The sequence below is a fragment of the Aulonocara sp. 'chitande type north' Nkhata Bay genome, linkage group LG20, assembly GCF_057382095.1.
Source record: "Aulonocara sp. 'chitande type north' Nkhata Bay isolate Kocher_YH1m ecotype deep benthic linkage group LG20, A_spYH_male_GT1.1, whole genome shotgun sequence".
Taxonomy (NCBI): domain Eukaryota; kingdom Metazoa; phylum Chordata; class Actinopteri; order Cichliformes; family Cichlidae; genus Aulonocara; species Aulonocara sp. 'chitande type north' Nkhata Bay.
This window is the reverse complement of record NC_141363.1, coordinates 33,536,083-33,559,080: the sequence shown is the minus strand read 5'-3', so window position 1 is coordinate 33,559,080 and position 22,998 is coordinate 33,536,083. Positions and strand designations below refer to the sequence as shown.

The following is a 22,998-nucleotide window of genomic DNA, read 5'->3' as shown; positions in this document are numbered from 1 at the left end:
AACAACCACAAGCACACACTCTTGGATCAGTCATTTCACAGACACACCAGCCTTAAGTTGGATAGGATTTGGAATCAATAGAGACGCTGCAGCTGGTATGGAGGAGGAAGAGGAGGAGGGGACTGAAGGATTCATGAAGATTTTGAAGTGTCAGCTGGCCACTGTCAGCAAAAGGCTCCATTCCTCTGAGAAAAGTCTTCACACTGCTGCAAATGAAGAAAAAATACTTCACAATGCACGCACACGTGCACACGCACACACACACACGCACACACACACACACCGGGAATGAAAGAGGTGTACATCTTTTTTTTTTTTTTTTTTTTTTTTTTTAAATTAATTTATTTTTTTAAACCTGGTACATTCATAGTGTTAAATAGCCTTACTTAGGCCATGTTATCCCACATTTAATTTAAAAATTTAAATCCCTACACTCTTTTTTTTGCTCTTTCAAACATGTACAAACCATATTTCTTTACAATTTTATACACATTAACAACAATAATTAATTAATAATTTTGTGAACTTTGGGCTCTGGCCCAACTTGACTGGATTGTCAAAATTAAAATTTTGCAAAATTACTCAACAGACTAAAAAACACAAAGGTGAAAACAACAAATGTAGAGATTAAACTAGTCTGGTTATGACAAGATAACAATATCATGTCTTTCTCACATTTTGAAAGATATAAATAGGTAAAAGAGGGAGAAAGATGGGAGCATGAAATTTAAGCTATATACTGATGGCAAAGGAAGTCTACTCTACACACTTGCACAAACACACAAAACAACTCAAGAGATCAAAACAGTAAGTTTCTTGAAAACATGAACTCAATTTACAGTAGCTACCCAGCAGCCCATCGGAAACCTGGTTGATCACTGGTGGTAGCCACTGCTTAATGCCTCATGGAGCCTCTGAATGTGTGGAGCTGTGTGATCACTGGCACAATTCTGGCAAAAGCTGATGGTTCGGAGTCATATCTCCAGCTTTTGTTCTGTGCCACACAGTGTCTCAGTGGGATAGAGATCAGACAGCGATGCAGGCTGAGACATAATTTTTCACCAGTTTTTCCTCAGGGTGATTGTGATGGCAGCAGTCAATTATGACCTGTTGAACTGTGGTGTCACTTAATGTGATGATATTCTGCACAATTCATTTGCTGCAACATGAGCCGACTCAGAAATGGAACGTTGAACTCATATGGCTTTTACCTTTGTGTAAGGAGGAGCTTGTTGAGGATTGCCCCTTCCCACCATCAAAGTACTCTCAGGGATCTCTCGCTGTGGTTTCTAATCATATTAATTATATTGGTACTCCTAAATTAGAAGACAAAAAAATTTTCTTTGTTCCTACTTGGTATGCAGAATTTCTTTTACATCAGTGTATATATAACAAATTGCATTTCTAGCTGTCCCCTCAATAAGCATCTGCACCTTTCAGAAAGATGTAACCTCTTTCATGTAACCTAACAACCAAAGGAAAGAGCATGTTATTGCAAAGCTGAAAGCATGGTTCATGGACGTTGAACCTCTTCATAGTTGCAGAACAGTGATGGAATGGATGGGGTTTCCTTTGGATAGTAAATGAAATCAGATAGGTTTTCCATCTGTGTCCCATTAGTTTTCATTATTGGTGATACAGTACATGGAACAGCAATTTAGCATTTTTGCTCTCAGATACACCAATCCAAAAAGGTGGTCATTCGTATCCCATTTTTTCTTTGGAATTTTAGCACTGCTCCGAAAAATGCATAGTGCACTACCAAGCAAATTAAACCGCATAATGTTTCACAAACACTCTCAAAAGCAGGCGAAATAGTCTAGTGTCTGTACGCTGAACAGTAGTATTGCTTCGTGTATTGATAATTCTTTTATTTTTGTTTTGGAAAGAGATGAAAGTTCTGTGTTAGAGCCAAAATGCTTTAAAGAAGTTTTTCTGTACTGCTGGAAGTCAGTGCATGGCATTGTTAAAATGAAAAAAAGAGAGAAAGGGTCCGTAGTTTGGGTGTCTGAAGGGTCTGTTTTCACACAGATACATTCATAGAAAAAATAATAGTTCTTAAAACACCAAAGGAAACAATACAGAACCAAAATGTGACCAGCTATGATTTTTTTATTTTTTTTATTTATCTTGAGCAGCGTTTATCACTGTTGCTACACATTTGATCAACTTGACCTAAGACCATATTCATCGCAAAAAGTTTGCTATTTACAACAGGTTCTGTCTCAAGTTCATTGCTCAGTAGGCAGGGAAAACAACAAAGCATAACAATCCATTTTAACATATATTTCTTAAGTTAAAACGTTTAGAATTGGAATTCCTTGTTGAATTATAAAATACATCGAATAGATGTGCTACTTCTGTAGGTGCCTCTAAAATAGTACACACTATGAAAATAAGCAATAAATAAAACAACATTCATACAATAAATCGAACTCTTTCAGTTGAAGATAATTATGACTATGAAGACAAAAAATGCTATAGTACATTGCAGTAATTAGTCTTGATTTAGAGCAGTGACTGCATCTGGATAAAAAATTCTTTACCTGCTTTATTTTTCTTGTACAAATGGATTTGGCCTTTTTTTTTTTTTTTTTTCTTTTCAAAACTCTGATGGAGTTGAGTGGTCTGCTGCAGTAGTCCCTGTCATACTTGTGTCATAGCACATCTTGTCACACATGACAAAACACAAAACCAATGAAGCTGAAAATGCAAAGCCTTGTTGGATTATGATCAGTTTGGAGTTGCAGGAAGGGACAAGGTCTGTGGTCTCCATCCATTCTTTACACTTGTAACCTTTAAGAGTATGTAATAATATTTCCCTGAATAACCTTTCTGATTGGAGAAGCCTTTAATTAGTAATTATAGCTTTTCAATTGATTGTGTAGCTGCACACACATATGATGTGATGGATGAGTGATTCAATGGGTGTCATGATTTTTGTGATGATGGTAATGAATTGTATCAGACGTTATCTGAGTGAAGCTCTTGCTTAGAGTATATTTCTTACTTTTCCAAACTTCCCAAACCAGCATCCAACTTTCAGCCCACTCCTCTGAACACATGTCACGAAGTAAGCATGAATACCAGATATTTCGTATTCATAGAGCTTGCACATGACAAATGCTTTCATATGAGACCTGAATGATTTTCTGGATAACATACGGGCATGCAAGCATTTTTCCCCCACAGTATTTCTTAGGATATTACCACACATGTTGCCCAGACAGTTTCAGGAGAACGAGGTCCAAATATTATCCAAAGTTATCCTTTATTCATAAGTAGCACTCAGCAGGCTTCATGTATAGTCATAGTTTGCTTCATGCTTTCTCACTTCTGAAAATATTCTGCTTGGTTTGGACGAAGGAGCTGCCTGGGAATGGTGTACACAAACATGACACCCACTCACAAACTGTGAATGCATTTAATCGTTGCCTGTGCCATTTTCACCTGCCTGCAATCAGACATCACACAGACTTTGGAAAGGGAGCTGGCAGGCTGAAGAAAATTTATGTTCAATCCAGCTGTGCTGGACATTTATGTGCATTCTCCCATCCACCTCTGCTGGGCTGTGTCGAGAAAAGTTTGGGAGCTGCGCTGCATGTGTGAAAATTATAGCTATATGTCCTCATAGACTTCACTGTTTTCAGGTTGAGCACCAAGCTGCAACCTTATGGTGTGTAGTGTAGCTTTTGAGGGAAAGACTTTTGATTAGTTTGATTGTTTACACCAAGAAAAGAGGGGGCTGTATTATATTTAATTTGAATCAGAGCACAAATACTTGATTGTTAAATTCCATTTTGAGAAATTTTGCCTCAGCGGATTGAAGGTTTTTTTTTTCATTTTTATTTTATTTTCGGGGCTGCATCTTAAACCTCTTTAGTTTTGTCTTGCATGCTTCGAAAGGCCTGTATATATTCAGTGTGTTTTTTCCAACAGTCGAATCTTTTTAATACCATCTCAAACCTAATTGTAAAACACAAGCACCCTCTACTGGCCAAACAAATAATGTGCAACCATGGAAAGAACACTGCTGATGTTCTGAGTAGTTCACATTTTTGACATCTGCTCAGTGTGGAGATTTCTTGACATTCTTGTGTGATAGCAGAGAATTAGTAACCTAGAGTATTTATTATTGAATATTATTCTAAGTAGTATCATTTTGAAGAAATTAAATGATTTTTTTCCATCAAAAAACAAACATATGTGCTAGCATACCTATAGTTGCAGTGTTTGAAGCGTTCACTATTTTCTCCTGAAGGGGTGTGTGTGTGTGTGTGTGTGTGTGTGTGTGTGTGTGTGTGTGTGTGTGTGTGTGTGTGTGTGTGTGTAAGTATGTATAGCAGAACAGTGCTGAATAATCTCTTATTTATGAAAGGAGATATTTAGAAACGCAGCTTACAAACATTTTTAAACTCTTTTGGGTTTTGGGGTTTTTTTGTTCAGTGAAATTTGGTGTGAAGTGCTCTCAACCTACTTTACCCCTATTTTGATTTTGTGTTGGGAACGTGAAAAGATCAGTAACATTATGCCGTCTTAGTTTTAAAAAAAAAGGTTAATGACCAGAAGGGAATAGCTTGATTGAAAAATAGCCCAGCATGTTATTCATCATTAAAACACAACTTGATTATAAATGTATTAAATTACTGAAATTCTACTCTCAGTGAGTCTTAAAGATGTGAGGAGGAGGTTTACAGTTTAAATTTTCTTCTGGGTCCAACTTAATTATGTTTCTCGCCTCATAAAATCAAATTAGGGTAGTGTCATTTCCAAAAACGTTGTGATTCTTCTTTAATCTAATTTATTTGAAGTTGAGAAAAAATATTTGATTTTAAAACTGGAAACTAAGGGAAAATCATTTGATCTTTTAATTTTTTTTAAGCTGCCACACTGCAGAGGAGACATGCTGTTGTAGTACTTGCATAATGTGACTTGGTAATGTCTTACTGCAATGAGCAAGCCTCAAGCAGTATATGTTGCTGCAGAACTTTCAAATATCGGTCACAGATGTGTAAGTTAGCCACCCATTGTGCACCAATTTACCCTTTAAGTAGAAGCTGACCATTGATAAATATGACAGTTCTAATGGATGCTCTATTTCTTCGTCCAAAGCATGCCAATTCCATGATTCACATTTATTTTTTATTTTTTTTAAGTTAGAATTTTTTTATTTTATTTTTTCGTATTTGTTAATGCAGGGTCAGAATATGTTTGCTTGCAATTTGGGTGTGACTCTGATCACAATATTTTGCACTATGGAATATTTTTGATCCAGGCAGCCAGAGGATCTGAAGATTAGTATTGGTTTTTAGATTTGTCCCCTGTGTACAAAGATTTTCTCTGAACTTTTCAGTTATATGTATCGTAAATGAGAAAATCTCCAATCTTTGCATTTGGTTCATAATTTGTTCAATCATTTGCCACACAGTTTTTAACACATTGGAGAACTCATCACTGTCGCCATTTCTGAAAGTTTCAACTCCTCTTGGATGTTCTCCCAACAAGGTGCTAGAAACTAAATTAATTTTGAGGCCTCAACAGGTTTTTTTAAAGACTGAAACACATTTTCAAGATCATCATCCGACCCATATCCAGACGTCTTCCCATGCGGATGCTATTTTCAGTCCCATTTAGTTCCCTAGCACTTGTGCATCTGTACTCCTTACCAGTTCTTTGTCCAGTATGTCAGCAGTATAGGGTTATGGTGATGGATGTCAGAGATCACCTATGGGCAAAGTGAGCAGCTATAGCTCTCAGGTCAAGGCATTTTTTCACAGATCTCATTTCCCAAGTAATGCATTAAATTATCATTATTATAAGATTCATAAAAAATTGAGTCTGCCTCGCTCTTGGTTCATTTTGCACCTCCACATATAGCCGACACTTGCAACACAGGTATCTGAGCATGCTTGGGTGCACACAAACAGGTACATGTCTGGACTTCTGTGCTGCTTTGAAGTCACTGAAGCAATGAAGCTCAACCATCATCATCAAATGAGAAAAGATCTGTATTTTTCGACTGCTGGACTCAGCTGTCTAGGACTAGGCAGTTGAAGAATGAAAGTGTGACAGATGAAATATTTTACACACAAAACACAAGCTGGACCAAAAATGTACTCCTGGTGTGTGTGTTTCTCTTTCACCTGTGCCCTCTTCTCCTGCTTGGGCTACACAGTGTGCATTATTGAGGGTATGCTACTGGCCATTAGCAATGCCGAAAGCAACAGTATGGCATCTGGACTGTGGAGGAAATCACCCAAACATATTACAGTTATCCTTTAATTTGATTTTCATTTTGTGGAAGTGCATAACTTGCAGCGAGCAAAGATTGTGTTGCTTAAAAAAAATGTGTACTGGCACATAATGGCGTGCAATTATTTAAGTTCATTCCAGAACTCTGCGTGTTGATGGTCACAGTCTGAATTTGTAAGACATTAATGTTTAGAACCTGGGTTCAAGTTAAAACATTTGTATATCACAAATGTCAACATGCAAGTGGTCTTCCAACGGGTGACTTAAAAATAGCAGCAGTGCTGAAAACCCAGAGATGTAAGAAAAGAGAACCTCAAAAAGAAGACTGACCCAATTTCAATAACAGGATTATTATATTTTTACTTAGACTAATTGCTTAATTTAAATAAAAAGTATATACAGTGTATGCAGTATATTGTTTGTATCTCAGCTACTCAAAGGTTTTATTGAGAAGAAAAATTTGGTTTGTGCAGTGGGAATAAAGCTAAAGCAAAAGTTGATTTTACAGATAACACTTAATTGCATTGTTGTAATAATTTCTTAGTGCTGGAGTCATTGCAGGGAAAAAAACTATAAGATTTAAATTCATTTCAGTTTTGTTTATATATAGCGCCAAATTACATCAATAGTTGCCTTGTCGCACTTTATGTTGTAAGGTAAAGAACCTACAATAATTATTTAAAAATCATTACATTCATTGTTATTTTATCTTATTCTTTGTGCATATGGATGGATTAGATCATAGGTGTCAAACTCTGGCCCGCGGGCCAAATTTGGCCCGCAGCCTACTTACATTTGGCCCGCGAAGCCATACCAAATTACTATCAGAGCTGGCCTACTGGTATTATACAGCTAATATATATATTGTTTAGTATTAAACTTTGCTTGTTCCATATTCAGTTTTTCAGCAAAACGTGTTTGAGTCCATAAGAAAAGATTCATTCTTATATCTGGAGGAATAAATATATTTCAATAAATATTAACGTTAGCCCGCGACTTTGTTCCAGTTTTGAATTTTGGCCCACTGTGTATTTGAGTTTGACACCCCTGGATTAGATGGATTCGTATGCTTAAGAATAATGCTGTAAAAAATATAGTTAAATTAGAAATCGCACTGTTTAAAATAAAAAAATCAGATGCATCCATTTTGACAGGGCCTTGTGATGGATGAGTATATCCTGCTTGGAAAAATTACAAAATGAATAGAAAAGGAAATTATTACACCAGTCTGGCTAAAAAAGAAAGAAAAAAAGAGTGGTACAAAAAGTTATGATAATAACTTGGTAAATCTGTTGCTGTTAGTAAATACACCAATCAGGCATAACATTATGAGCTACTGCCTAAAGCTGGGCATACACTGTGCGATTTTGAGACACTGGCCCATTTCGAGACTATTTTTCAGTCGTGCGACCGTTTTGGGGATCGCCCCGAGTTCGGCCTTACTTGTGTGTCATGCATCCCATGTTGTATACATGGGATAACGAGAAGCGATTAAAACCTCACGATCAGCTCCCGATCAGCAATCATATGGTCACAAGAAAATCAAACCTGTTTGAAATCCTGTCGCCCCCTCGTGAGGGTTTCAACGCAAACTCTCACACTGTGCACGCGCAAACACAGAAATGGAAGTGAAAAAGACGGAGTAGCATGGCAGCGCAGCGCGTAGAACTTTTCGATGTGGCCTCACAAAATTATCACGACTGCATCAACCATGAAAAGAGTTGGATGGACATTGCTGCTCAATTGCAGCTGCCTGGTCAATGTTTTTCATTAGCAATATAGCAAAGTTGATGGTGGTGGTGTGTGTGTGTCTGTGTGAGTGAAAGACAGAAAGAGGGGGAGAGCAAGTGACAGATTTTGTGTTATAAACCTCATGTTATAGACGCACAGTGTGAGCACTCAGGTCGCATCAGAGCATCGGGCCGTATAGTGTGAGACCGTGAATAGGGACCCATGAACTTCTAACCCCTGCGATTCAATCGTACAATTTAAGCAGGAGCTGAATAACGCGACTGAAAAAATTGCACAGTGTATATATAAAATAAAATGTGGTTCATCAGATCAGGCCACCTTCTTCCATTCCCCTGTGGTCTAGTTCTGCTGGTCATGTTCTGTTTTTTGGCGGTGGAGGGGGGTCACTACAGGCACCCTGACTGGTCTGTGGCTATGCAGCCCATTACACAACAAACTCCAATGTACTGTACGAACCAGCATGAACTTTTTCGACAATTTGAGCCTCAGGAGCTTGTTTGTTGGAACAGACCACATGGAACAACTTTCACTCCCGAAATGCATTAGTGAGCCTTGCCCTCCCATGACCTGTTGCTGGTTCACCACGGTTCCTTACTTTAATCACTTTTGATAGATACTGCCTGCTGTAGACCCAGAACTCTCCACAAGAGCTGCAGTTTTGGAGATGTTCTTACCCAGTCATCTAGCCATCACAATTTGACTTTGATCAAAACTCAATCCTTACCCTTACCCATGTGTCCTACTTCTAAAACAGCAATTTTGGGGATAAAAAATGTTCACTTGCCCCCTAGTTATATCCCACCCACTAACAAATGCCCATCATGAAGAGACAATCAGTATTATTCACTTTGCCTGACAGTAGTCATGATATTTTGCCAAATCAGTGTATATTAAATATTCTACCTCAAGTCCATTGACAGAAAAAGGGGGGACTGCTGTCAGGTTGTGTTTGGGTATGCCTGTGGTGCAGCTTTCAAAACGACCTCATGGGAGCTAGATACTGATTCATTGCTATTTAAACTTTAAGCCAACTGCAGTTAGCTGCCACATCGACGCTCTGTGTTTTTCACAGTGCAATAACTGATTTCCTGACAGATTTAGTACATCTGTCAGTAAATACACCAGAAAAACAACAAAAGCAATATTTACAATTAACACGTATAGTGAGCAGGGAAAAGTAAAGCTGTTTTTACTGAAGTCTGCAGCAAATATCAGTTGTTGACACCTGGCCCACTCTTGTTTTTTCACTAATAGTAGGACACTATGAAGACACCTCATCTGATAGTGGTTAGGTTAATCAAAGAAATAGTAGATGGAACCTTTGCCTTAAGTCCTCATGAGGATCCTGAATGTCAAGGTGTTAATCGGTTGGTGTTTGTGTTCATTTTCATTATAATGATGTCTGACGGTATGGGACAGTGGAAATTATGCAAAGGATGAGAACAGGATTAAAGCAGAAATGTACCTTCAGAAGACCAAAGTTTGTGACTGAAAAACTCCCTTGCTGAACATTTATTGAAACTTCAGCACAAATACCTAAAGTGACGACATTCTTAATTTTAGTCAATAAATAAGGAGTTTCATAGATATGTGTTCTGAACAACTGAAAAAGATTTGCATCATAACTTTGCACCTACTCACTGTGGCAAATGCTTGTTTCTTTCTCACTTTGACTCACATACACAGTAGCCTAATCACACAAATAAAGATTCTTCATGATTTAGCTCATAGAAGTGACTCACTTGCATGTTTGTTCCTTTGCTCTATCCTTATTTTTTTATATTGTTCATTTTGTCTTAAGCCTTTCTGCTTGACAGTGGACAAAAGAAAGCAGTAAAATCTCTGCAGATGACGCACTAAATCCCTGATCTTTTATTTTCTTGCTTTTCCAAATTCTTTTTACAATCTACGGTGCTTCCTGTCTCTCTGAAGATGTGTCATTGTTTCCTCTTTCTTTTAGCAATTTGGGTTTTCTAACCATAATGTTCATCATTTCTGGAAGTTCACTTTTTCTGTTCATTTAATTTTTATTGATGTAGTGCAAACTCACAATAAGTCACCTCAAGGCACCTTATAATCCAAGGTTAAGAGCCTACATTACTCATACAAAGTCTCCTTGATTTCCTTCACATTGCATTGATTTAAGCCTCCTGCTTCATAATAATGGTCATGCCATACACTGACCTAAAAAAGCTCATCTTTCCCATTCTTGCTAAGCTGAGGCTACACTGTGCCATCCGTCCTAATCCCACAATAAATACTCAAACACTTCCACATGTGAACATTAAGACTTCCAAACCACACCATACAACGTCAACAGGACTTTGTGTGGTCTTGCAGAGGTTGGATGGTATTTGTCTGATATTCCAAATGGGACCAGTGTATTATATGTTATGCATAAAATTCATCAGTTTTATAAGTGGAAAGGCTGAAAAATGCACGCATTATTTGTGTTAGGGTTCAAAAGCTGTGTTTATAAATAGCAATTTAAAAAGTTTTGCCTAACAGAGTAGTATGCAAAGCTGGGATGTTTTATTGCACTTGTGCAGTTTATCAATTTATATATGCAATACAAATTGCATATATTTTCTTTTTTTTGGTGTTTTAGCTGTTGAACAAAAATAATTTACTCTCACAATAAAACTGAAGTTAAATATGTAAAAGTATAATAAATATAGTAAAATCATTATCAATCATTTTTAAAAATTATTAGCATGGTTAAATATGGGATTAACTATTTAGAATAACCTGTAATAGTCACATTACCTGTCCTCAGGGGCACTTTGATTATACAGGTTTACACACAAGCCTTTATTGTTGGTTGTCTTTGGTTGAGCTAACATAAAATGTTGTCATTTCATTCAGCTGTAATTCATAAATAGCAACAATTAACTTTATATCAATACCAAGTTCAGGTTTTGGGCTGGATTATTAACGTCCTTTTGGAAACATCCTCATCAATACAACTGGCTTTATATTGTAATGTTTTTGCTTATTATCCCAGTGGCTCTGCACTAATATATCAGAGCTATTTGTATGTGTCTTATGCACAGACAGCTATTTACACAGCAAGTCCAATACACAGTAGGAGGCAGTGTGATTTATGAAGATCTGATGTTAGTTTTTCTTATGAAATTTTATTTGGAAGAACTTGTGTTATTATGTCAGGCACAGGAAGTCAGTAGATTATGATTTTCCTCCTTATAGCAGAACTCTAAAGCACATTTATCAAACATTTTGTGTGCATGGGAAATTTGTAATCTAAATATAAATGATACATTGGGTCTATTTTTCAGTAGTTTGGAATCACAGAACTATGCCTGTGTGGTTAATTCTCATTCATAGTGATAAATGTGAAGTGTGTTCATGAGACTCAACACGCTTTTTTAATGCCTCAGCATTCCACAGTAAACAATAATTGCTGATAAATTTTAAAAAGCCTTTGAGAGGAAAACAAATACACCCCAGGAGTGCAGAGGTTTTGGAAAGTCTGTCCTTTTTTTTGTACAAGAGTTACCAAACACATAGTACTGAAGTCATACAAAATGTACATGGAATATAGATGTATACAAAAAAGGATCTTTTTCTTTTTCTTCCACTGAGTGGAACCGGAAAACAATAACTGCACATATACAGTTCACTTGCTAGCATTACTCTGGATAGACAGAGTAATATAGTTATATGCCAGAATGAAAGTATTCATGGAGCAATGAGCAAACAAAGACTTCTCCACAATAGATTTCAAATATCCGCCTATACTGGGCTTTATTGTGAACTCAGCATCTACAAAAAATAAATAAATAAATAAATAAAATGGGTGATTGCCCCAACAATAGCATATAAAAACACATTTTACTAAGGTTTGATATTTGATTAACCAAAAATTAAACACATAAAACTCAGTGTATTCAGAGTTGTTTGAACTTTAGCTCAGTTTGTTGTTGTTTTTTAATGCAAAACTAAAAAATAAACAAATAAATTAAGATAAATGCAAGACTTCTCACTGCAAACAGTGAGGAGAGTAAAGCCAGGCAGTGCTAATGATGCTGAAAAGCAAATATTAAGTGTAGCTGTACATGCAAATTTAAAATGCCTAAACTGCTCTTGGATTAATCATTGTAGCTCCAAAGTACAACATTTTACCTTGTTATCATTTAGAGTATGTTTAACCAGGCTGAATTGGTTAATCTAAAAAAAACAAAAAAACAAATTAAGAAGTGCTATAAATTTCCTTAATATCATTGTAGGGAAGCATTTGATGTATTATACAATAAAGTTTGTGTTTTTTTAAACAGCAGGTTTATGTTAAATGTTCATGAGCCTGTACTTGTGAGTCTCTGTGCCTGTAATTTAGTTTTTGCCTCTTCTAATTTTACAGTCATAAAATCACCAAAAGGAATTTTTTAAAATCACCTAACCTATTATTATCTGGCCGTATAAACTACAAGTTTATTCACACATCTGGCAATTTGAATCCGAATCTTATAGATGGGACTCTGAATCTGATACAGAACTTGTAAATCTTTATATTTACTGTTTAGTATCTGAGCAGTTAATGGGGTGCAAGACCAGTTTTTATTCATGGATTTGCAGTAAGAAATTGTGATTTTTTTTTTTATTTTTATTTTTTAAAGATGCCACTTACTTGTTTATCTAGTGTGCCATGTTGGTTCTTATCACAGTTAGATTTATTTGATAGACTGTTCTGAGAGATTTCTTCATATTTACAGAATGGCCTCTTGTGCTTTTTTTTCCCAACAGCTAATAAGGACAGTGAACAGGTAGAGGCTGAGAAGGAAGCTGTATCTCCTTCAGCACAATCTCCAGAAGACCCTTCACTAGATGCAAGTCTCCTTTCTAAACCTACCACTGAAGCAGCCCAGCCACAAAGCCACTGTGAAGAAGGAGCAAAGGAAACTGTAAACAGTGACTTGCCAAAGCATCAGTCATCAGAATCAGATCCCCTAATAACACCCGCCCCAGAAAAATCTAGCCCGACTCCAGCCACATCGTCCCCAACCACCTCAGCGCGCAGACATCATGAGACTGGGGCTCTTATGATAACGAAGACCACATATGTTATACCAAAGAAGCAGTCTGGATCTCAGTCTCCATCAAGCCACACATTAGTCTCAGCATCATGCCAGAAGCTGTCTTCAGCCCCCACACCCCTGACTGAAACCCGAAATCTGCCGGTGCCACCCGCACCCAGTGCACCCTCCTCCAGGCCCTCTCAACCCAATAACCAGGTCAGACAGAGTATCCAGCGCTCTCTCACCAGCATCCTGTTCAAAAGGTGAGAACTATATCACTGATTAAATGAAAGTCACAGCCTTAGGTTTTTTTATTGCACATATTCTGCTTTTTTGGGGGAGTAAATGTAACATGAGATTATTAAAAACATATAATAATAGGTCTAGTAGAAAAAAATGTAAGTATAGTATCTTTTTGTTTTTTAAAAATGACACTTGAGCATGCAGTAATGAACTGCGCTGAGGGAACCAACATTTGTTTTATTTGCCTTCCACAATTCAGAATCATTCTCATCTCGGTGACTGGTTATTAAGTAGCATTACCAACTCAGTGAAAATAAGTGTCCTAGACAATTTAACAGTTTTCTCAAACTAAGCTTTAAATTTTTTCAGTAAATGTCTCTCAGTCTTGAAAAACAGCATATTTCTGGACTAACTGTTTTTCTTTTTCCATTTGCTAAGGGTGTGTGAATGTGAGGATTTGGAGATGTCTGAGAGCGAAGCTGCAAAGCTTGTTGCAAGCATTGAGATGGAGATGTTTGACATATTTCGCAACACAGACAGCAAATACATGAACAAGTACAGAACTATAATGTTCAACCTAAAAGACCCAAGAAACAAGGTATGTTGAAATTTGTTAACACCAATTTTAGTTTATGTACATATAAATATAAATCAAATTGACAAGCTACTTCTTTATGTCTTCTAGGGCTTGTTATACTGTGTGGTACATGGCGATATCAATCCTTTCAGACTAGTTAGGATGAGCCAGAAGGATATGCAGGCTACCAAGGCACCTGAGCCAAGTGTGAAAGAAACAACAGTGGTAAATAGTATTAGTCATAAACCATATCAGTGAAATAAAATTGTATTGTATGCTTCTACTTGATATCAGGCCCGATAAAGATCAGCCAATGCTTTTGTCATAAGTGATTATCTTAAATGGTTGCTGATGTCTTTCTAGGTTAAGGATACAGCTGCTAAAATAAGTTTGCCCAAGCCTGAAGCAGTTAAGATTGATTTACCCAGTTTGAATCCTGCAAAATCTGACAGAAAACCTGATAGCATGGTACGTACCTATCTTATTTAAATTAAACAGTTGGATACACAGTTTTTATGGTGATTATGCTGTGTCTTTTACATCATATTTTTTTTCATGACGCGTTACATCAACATCGACTAAGAATTGTTTTTTTGTGTTCTTGTGTTGGTATATGTTGCTTTACAGGAACAGAAGAGAAGTCTTCCTGCTCCTGCAGTCAAGCCCAGGGCAAGCCAAACAAGCCTGGCCAATGCAGTGCCAGATGTTCTTGCCTGCATGCTAAAAGACACAACATCAGAGCACAAAACTCATCTATTTGACTTAAAATGCAAGATATGCACAGGTAAATTTAAAAAACGATGAGAATAAATGTAAAAACTACTAGACATCATTGTCTGCTGATTAGCTGTTAAATTCAGATTTTTAAAAGTAGTTTGTCGTTCCTTCCTAAAGGCCAAATGCAACCTATGGAAGAGGAGGAACCTGCAAAGAAAAAATCCAAGCTATCTGTATCCAGAGATAAGCACGAACCATCTTGGAGAAAGTCTGCAGGGGGTGACTCCCCACTTCTGGCACCACCTGACTCTCCTGACATGGATTCTCCAGCATCCAACCTATTGGACCCTTCATCCCATTTCAATATTGATTCTGCTGCACTGACTATAGTGGAATCACCTGCTTCTCCTGTAATGGATTCTCCAGCCTCCCCCACTTTAGAATCTCCTGCTTCTCCTACCATAGAGTCCCCTGCATCCCCAACTCCAGATACCTCTAAAGCTACTGCACCAAAAAGACCATATATACCAGTTTTGGTTCCACCTGTTTCCACGGTAACCATTACACAGCGTCGTGATCCCCGCACTGCAAACAGGTTCTCAGCTTCGTCTAGTAGCACCTTTGGTTCCAGTAACACAACTCATAAACGGGCAGCTCCTTATGCTCTTGTTAAAGAAAACATTGCATCGAACGTAGCATCATCACTACCACCAACCAAAACAGTACCTAAATCCATCTTAATGAAGCCATCTTCCACTGCTGATCCCAGACTTTATGGACCACGCTCGAGGTATAAAGAACTCCAAGCCAATGTTTTTTTGCTTTTTGTTTTAAATTTGTCCAGAAGCTGGGCATTGTGTACATGTGATTGTTGTGGTTTCTGTTTCAGAACCGTGATCTCTGAATCTCCAGCTGATGGTGAGACAACTCAGTTCCTGGCAAAGCAGGAAATACTGTGGAAGGGTTTTCTAAACATGCTCACTGTAGCCAAGTTTGTCACCAAGGGATATCTGGTGTCAGGATCTCCTGAAAATCTTAAAGCGGTATTGTAATGCATGATATTAATTACATTTTTTACTGGCTATATCAAAAGGATTTATAATTGTCACTGGGTGGAGATATAAAAAGCATTTATTTTTGTGGTTTGTATAGGATCTACCTGACACTATACAAATTGGAGGACGAATCATGCCTCAAACAGTGTGGGACTACGTTGCAAAACTAAAGACCTCAGTTACAAAGGCAAGCAGAATATACTGTATTTCTTTTTGCATCTTACCACATATAATAATGTTGAGGCTACATCAGTATTTTACATGCACTTTTGTTTGCTTTGTATTTGTTAGGAGTTATGTGTGATCCGGTTTCACCCTGCAACAGAGGAAGAGGAGGTCGCCTATGTCTCCCTTTTTTCCTATTTCAGCAGCAGAGGTCGTTTCGGTGTGGTCGCCAATAGCAGCCGTTCCATCAAAGATGTATACCTTGTCCCACTCAGTGCAAAGGAACCAATCCCATCTATGCTACAACCTCTTGAAGGACCAGGTGTGAAATGCTTTGACTGCTGCCTATTCATAAATAATTGACATTTTTCTGTTTTATATGTTTGAATATGTGAGGGTTCATACCAAAACCATACCAGAGAGTTGTTAGACTTAGTGTGTTTTCTAATGTGTTATCTAATTTTTTTCCAGGACTTGAAAGAAACCGCCCCAATCTTCTTCTTGGTCTAGCAATCGTCCAGAAGGTCAAACGTCCAGGAAGTTTGCCACAGGAAATGGAAGACAAAAGACCCAAAGTTCATATGTCCAAGGACCCTATGTGGATCCCAAAACCACCAGTCCTTTACGGTTCTGACAAATTGGAGATATTCCAACCCTATGATCCAGAGACTCCTGCTAGTACCACCCCTCCTGGTTCACCATCATGCCCTGGGTCACCAACAGACTCTTCCTCCTCTGGCTCAGTCACCATACCATCTCTATTAACTTCTGTTAAAGCGGCCCCTTCTGTTTCTACCTCAGCCACTATTGCTGCAACACAGTCCACCTTTAACAGCAGCTCTGATAAAAATCCCATTATTGCATCCAGTGATAAGACACCACTACAGACAATCTTGAGTACCTTGTTTCGTAGTAATCAGGCTGACTCCACTGTCTCTGATGGACGTTCTACAAAAACAACAGTAACTGTTAAGAAGAACCCAGTGCTTTCTGGATCAGTGGTGGATCCAATTGTCCAACAGTATGGACACAAAACCAAAGCCAAGGAGATTGAAGATGAAAATGACTTTGACCGACCATATGACCCAGAGGAAGAATATGATCCAGCAATGGGATATGCAACCGTTGCTCCACAGACCACAGAAAAAATTAAAGCTGATGCCCCAGCATTATCAAGCTTTGTGGAAGATGATGTGGCCTATGATCCAGAGGACGACACTATCTTTGAATATATTCAAAGTAATACTCCTGTAGCAAAGCCCCCTGTTACAACTCAAACATTTGATTCTCCATCATGCCCAGTGACGGTTTCCACTTCTTCCCCAGCACAAACTTCTGCTCCAGTTGCAGTCATGCCACAACTCCCTACAGGCACAGTGGTTGTCTCAGCTGCAACACTAAGTGAACAACAGAGGATGCTTGAGGAACTCAATAAACAAATTGAAGAGCAAAAACGGCAGTTAAAAGAGCAGGAGGAAGCACTACGTCAGCAGAGAGAGGCTGTGGGAATGTTCATGGCTCACTTTTCTGTTTCGGATTCACTTATGTCTCCCCCACAAAAATCTTTGCCGCTTAACCAACTGTCCTCTCTGCAGAAAGGTATTATAAAAACAGAGTCAAAATCTTCAGAAACAACAGACAAGGCTACCCCCCTTACAGAGACTGTGGACAATTCAAATTTGGATTCACAAGCTGTGAAAGTAGAAGACGCAACACCTGTCAAAAATTTAGGAAATGATACAGATGGTGTTGCAAAGCAAGATGAAACACAGAAAGGTGTGGAATCTGACAAATATTCATCTGCTGGAGAGATTGAAGATTCTGATGTAGCTTATGATCCTGAGGATGAATCACTTTTCAATGAAATTCAAGATGATGTTTTTAAGGGGGGAACTGTAACAACTATGGACTCTGTGTCTAGAGCAAGGTATGGTGGCTCTCACAAGGGTATGTCTCCAAATTCATACCACAGTAGAAAACGAAGGTCATCACCAAAAAAGCGGAGTCATCGGGAAAGGGACCGCCACAGAAGTCCTTCAAGACATTCACAGCATCGTTCTCGTTCTCGGTCCCGAAGACGCAGAGAAAAGGATAGACACAGAAAGAGTGAAAGAGACAGGTCAAGACACAGAGTTAGAGATCCATCTGAACGGCAGGGACGCCATCGCAAAGATCATACCACACGCCGGCATTCTCTTGGGCGTAGAAGATCCCCATCTTCTTCTAGAAAAACAGAATCTGTGTCAGTTTCACCAAAACTGAACAGAGGACCCTTGCCTCAGGTCCCTGAGAAATCAAAACATGCAAGTGTTCCATGCAGTTCTCTAGACTCTGCTGGACAATTTGAAGAGAGTAACATATCACATGTTACAATCAAAAGTGATCCAGATGGACAAAAATCAGAGTGTAATCATGTTGAGAGCTCTGAAAAACACTCACACGAACCTCTATGTAATGTGAAGCTTGAGATTTCCGAACCACCAAAATTTCAGGAGCTTCAAAAGATTTCACTGAGTGACCATGATATGACACAGCAAAATAAACTCTATAAACAGGACAATTTGTTTCACAGCAAACTTGACAGTACAATTCCTCTTAGAGAAATTGATCCACCTATTCGAGATTCTCCCCAAAGCCCAGATCCAGAACCACAGTTTGTGAAACCTAGCAGCATAGAAAAGAATGACTCTGTTAGAACTGATGAAGTCAGCGATTCAAGGGAAGATATTAGAGTCTTTGAAAATAATTGTTTGCCAATTTGTGGTCAAGCAATGGTGTCTGTTGGAGATGTGATCTCAAATATTAAAAGCATGGATTTTAGAGCATTGAATCTGAAAGCTTTTGGTGCCAAGGGACAAGGTCTGACAGAGACACATAATGAGACACTAGCAGACAATCCTTGCTTCAAGCATTCAGAAACAAAGGGTCAAGAGGGAGGATATTCAAATCCAAGTACAATCTTAGGAATGAGAGAACAAGGTATTCAACATCAAAATACTGTAATAACTGGTTCATGGCCAGCCTTGAGAGATTCAGAAATGAGAAGTGAAGCACTAGATAGTAATAATGCTGGTGTGCCTTTTATTTCTGGTGTAAATCCAGAAATAAAATGCCCAAGTCCTGATGTTACACAAAATATTGTACCTACTGTTACAAATTTGTATATGGGAGAGGCAAGCCTCCAGCGCAAAAGACAAGTTAACATCATGAAGGGCCCTTTGTCTGACAGATCTGCACCTGGTAATGTTGGTCCAGGTCCAAGGGATTCTTTATCAGCTGTGTATCATCTAAATACAGATATGAGCGGGCTGTTTGAAGTTAATGAGAGAAACCAAAATGTTAGTTGTGTGCAGGAAGGTTTACAGTGTCCAAAGACAAATGAACATAGATCAGAGCCAGAAAACATAGATATCAGGAAAGATGTGAAAAAAATGGGAACAAAGCAGTCATTTGGGGGTCCACAGGTAGAAGCTATGGCTCCAGATAGTAGTGGAGGTGGTAGAGGACAAAAAGATAAAGATGAAGGTCAGATTTTTAGATCTGATGTAAGTAGTGGGATGAGGGAGTCAGGTCCATTGTTTATGGGCTTAGGAAGACCTCCAAAGACAAGACATGATGGCAGTATGGCTTTTGAAGAAAGGTGCCCCCGTAAAAGTACTCTTCAGCCACATGGCACAAATGCAGATTTTGGCAAGCTTGGTGGCAGTCATGCAGATGCAGTTAATTCAAACATGTTGAATTCAGATTGGAGAGGTCAAGGACTAAGGGATAAGGAGAATCAAAATAAACATATAAGTGCTCCAGATTGGAATGGCCCAGGATCAGACATAAGAGATCATTGGAGAGGGTCAGATTCAGTCAGGGAAGCACCATTGGTACAAGATGAATGGAGTGTCCATTTGTCTGATAGAAGAGGTTCAAACATGGAAAGCCAGGGACCTTACACGGGAGGGAGTGGAGGCCCAGAATTCGGACAACCAGGGGCTGAAATGAGAGGTCCAAACATGCAGTATCCAAAGCTTAATAGTGGAGGACCAGAGGACTCACACCTCATGGAAGAAGGACTTGAAAGGATAGACCCCATTATAGACAATCAAGGACCTGACTTAGGAATACCAGGGGCTTCAGATTTTGTGGGACCAGAACCTAAAAGAAGAAGTGTAGCCATGGAGGTTGCTGGACCTGACAAAAGAGGTCCTGTGGGTCCACATTTTAGAGGATTAGGACCTGAGAAAAAAGGTCCACATATGGAGCAAAAAGTACATGACATCAGGGGTCCTGGCGGTCCAGATTTCAGGGGAACCTGGGGTGAAAGGATGGGTCTGGATATGGCTGGTCCAGGGTCTGATAGTAGAGGTCCAGGAATTGAAAGGAGAGATTCCATGGAGGATCCTGGGACTAATAGGAGAGGGGCTGGGTGTCCAGAATTTAAAGGACAAGGGCATGAGAGGGAAAGTATGTCTATCGAAGGTCCTGGACATGAGAATAGACGACCTGGAGGTCCTGGGTTCAGGGGACCAGGACCTATAGAAGGTTCTGGGCCCGAGAGAAGAGGACCTGGAGGTCCTGATATCAGCAGGCTAGGGTCTGATTGTAGAGGTCTTGCTATGGGGCCTGGCAGAGTTTCACAAGGTCCAGATTTTAGTGGGCCAATAAATGAAATACCAAGTTTTCCTATGCATAGCCAAGAACCTGAAAGGAGAGGACCTGGAGAAATAAACACAAGTGGACAGGGTCCTGACAGGAGAGGTTCACATATTGGTGTTGCTGGGCCTGAAAGAATTGGTCCAGGTGTGGGAGATCTAGGGCCTCACAACAGAGGACGAGGTGGACCACATTTCAGGGGTCGTGGAAAAGAAGTTGGGTATCAAAATATGGAGATTCCAGGGCCTCATAGGAGGGGTCCAGAATTTGGTGCACAGCGGGTGGAAAGGCCAGGTTCTGATGTGGATCCTGGGCCTGACAGAATAGCTCTAGTAGGTCCAGACTACAGTGAAAAAAGATATCCAGATATGGAGGGCTCAAGACCAGGTTGGAGAAAATCAGATGGCCCTGATTTAAGAGTTCCAGGCTACAAACATGAAAGTTCAAATACTGAAGATCCAAGACATGGGGGAAGGGATGACTGGGTAGCGTGTGAACCTATTCAAGAAAACCCAGATTACCATGCCCCAGAACCTGATAGATTGGGCCAGAGCTTTAGAGGTCGAAGGCCTATGAGGAAAAACATTAGAAGACCAGGGCCCGGCTTCTGGGGTTCTGCTCCTGAGAGGAGAGGGCCAGACACAGAGGAACAAAGGTTAGATGAAAGAAGGACCAATATAGAATTCTTAGGACAAGACAGAGAATGCTCAGTGGATGACTGGGAAACATATGCTAGTAGAGGATTTGGACCTATCCAAGAGGGTCAAGATGAACAGGACCAAGAAGATATTAATCAAGGCCTATTTAGTGAATGGAGAGGCCCTGAAAGTAGTGGACCAGGTCCCATGCAGAATAGACCCAGTATGTTATTTCAAGGACCTGTAAGGGGTCGTAGACATAACTGGAATGCTCCTGGCTGCAGAAGTGCAGGGCCTGTTGAAGAAAATCCAGATATGGTATGCCCAGGGCCAAGTAGGGGAGGTCATGGAAATGATTGGACAGAGCTTGATAGAGAGGGTGCTGGGGAATTCTTTACAGGAGAAAGAGATCTAGACAATAGAGGACAAGACAGAAAAGCAGGGCCAGGATCACATATGCACAATCATCCAGATATGGGAAATGACTGGAGGCTGCCAAATGTCAGGGGAAAAATGAGAGGGCCAAACATTAAAGGGCGTGGGGCTCTCAGAGGAGGTCCAGGCCTGATGAATTCATGTCTAAACAGGAGGCAATTTGAGATGGAAGGCCCTGATAGAAGACCTCCAGCAGGTCGAGATCTAGGACCCCCAGGACCTGCAAACAGAAATCTAAGCATTGAAGCTCCAAGGTGTGATGGGAGATTTTCAGATAGTGGTGATCTAAGATCTGAAAGGCATAATGTAGAACCTGAAAATCCTGAACCAGGTAGACAAGGATTTGATTTCAGAAGGGAAAGTAGAGGTCCAAAAATGAGAAGTTTGGGGCCCAATAAAACAGACAGCAGGGGGCCATCACCTCAGCGTTCAGATTTTAGAAATGGACCTGGTAGGTGGGGTGACAACACTAGGTCTGAGCCAGATCCAAATAATGACATGCAGGTGTCAGATATAAGGGGGGCAGGTTATGTTAGTAGGGGCCCAAATATAAGGGGGAGAGATCCCAGGCAGAGAGGTCATACACCCATTAATGAACGAAGAGGTCCTCGTCCCATTGCAAGATTCCAACATCCTGGAGATCAACATTTGGCACAGTTTAATAGGCCCCGTGGCCCAGGTCCAAATAGCGGAGGAAAACCATTCCCTGGTTTTGAAAACCCACAAAATCAGCAAGCCATAAGACCTCAAAGACACAGAGGTGCCTTACTTCCCACTCCAAAAGAAGGTCTCATACGTTTCCCCAAAATATGATTGCTTGGATTTTGGCATGAAACTAAAACACATTTCCAACAGACAGAGCGGAGTAGATGTAGGTAAATTGATAACATGTAAAGAATGGGTAAAACCTGCTTGTAAGAAAGAAGAAAGAAAATAGCACACCTGAAGGTCCAATCATAAGGGAAGAAGAAACAAAGGATAAGGTCAATTTGAATGAAAAAATAATAATGGGTTTCAGAATTAAAAACAAACAAACAATTAACCTCTATTATCAGTGTTGGAAATTAAAGCAATGGTGAGCCAGATTAGTCACTGGGAAAAACATGCAGACCTTTAAGGACCTAAAGCTGAAGAATCAGACATCTAAAATTGCTTAGCATTGTTAGACTTGACAGAAATACCTTATAATGCCCAATGAATGTATTTCTTTTCTCACTGAGACTGACTACCCATGTGCTTGTTAAATTTTAATATGACATACAGGCAAAGCCATGCAAAAAATCCAACTTTGTAACTTGATAGAAAAGTGCTCAGAGATTACCATTTAAGTTTATTGTGTTGTAGTTTTTCTGTTTTCAAAGTAGATGCTTTTATTATTGTTTTTTTGATTATTAGTAAAAGTCCTGCTAAATATAATTTTCAGTTGTAAATTTAACTTTATTTGTATTTGTAGATTGACAAAGTCATAAATGTTTTGTACAGAAAAT

At 39.2% G+C, this 22,998-nt stretch overlaps 1 protein-coding gene across 5 annotated transcripts in view; it reads left to right on the top strand.

Annotated features, from left to right (window-relative positions):
* Positions 1-22,372, top strand: part of LOC147306048 (uncharacterized) — a 30,294-nt gene extending 7,922 nt beyond the window's left edge. For all 5 annotated transcript variants that reach the window (XM_086278502.1, XM_086278501.1, XM_086278499.1 and 2 more), the window contains 10 exons: positions 12,766-13,300; positions 13,719-13,878; positions 13,966-14,082; positions 14,221-14,325; positions 14,485-14,641; positions 14,752-15,364; positions 15,464-15,617; positions 15,727-15,816; positions 15,921-16,116; positions 16,266-22,372. In XM_086278502.1, coding sequence (XP_086134628.1) covers positions 12,766-13,300; positions 13,719-13,878; positions 13,966-14,082; positions 14,221-14,325; positions 14,485-14,641; positions 14,752-15,364; positions 15,464-15,617; positions 15,727-15,816; positions 15,921-16,116; positions 16,266-22,324 — 8,186 coding nt within the window. In that variant the 3' untranslated portion in view covers positions 22,325-22,372. The remainder of the gene's footprint in view (positions 1-12,765; positions 13,301-13,718; positions 13,879-13,965; positions 14,083-14,220; positions 14,326-14,484; positions 14,642-14,751; positions 15,365-15,463; positions 15,618-15,726; positions 15,817-15,920; positions 16,117-16,265) is intronic.
* The last annotated feature ends 626 nt before the right edge of the window (positions 22,373-22,998 follow it).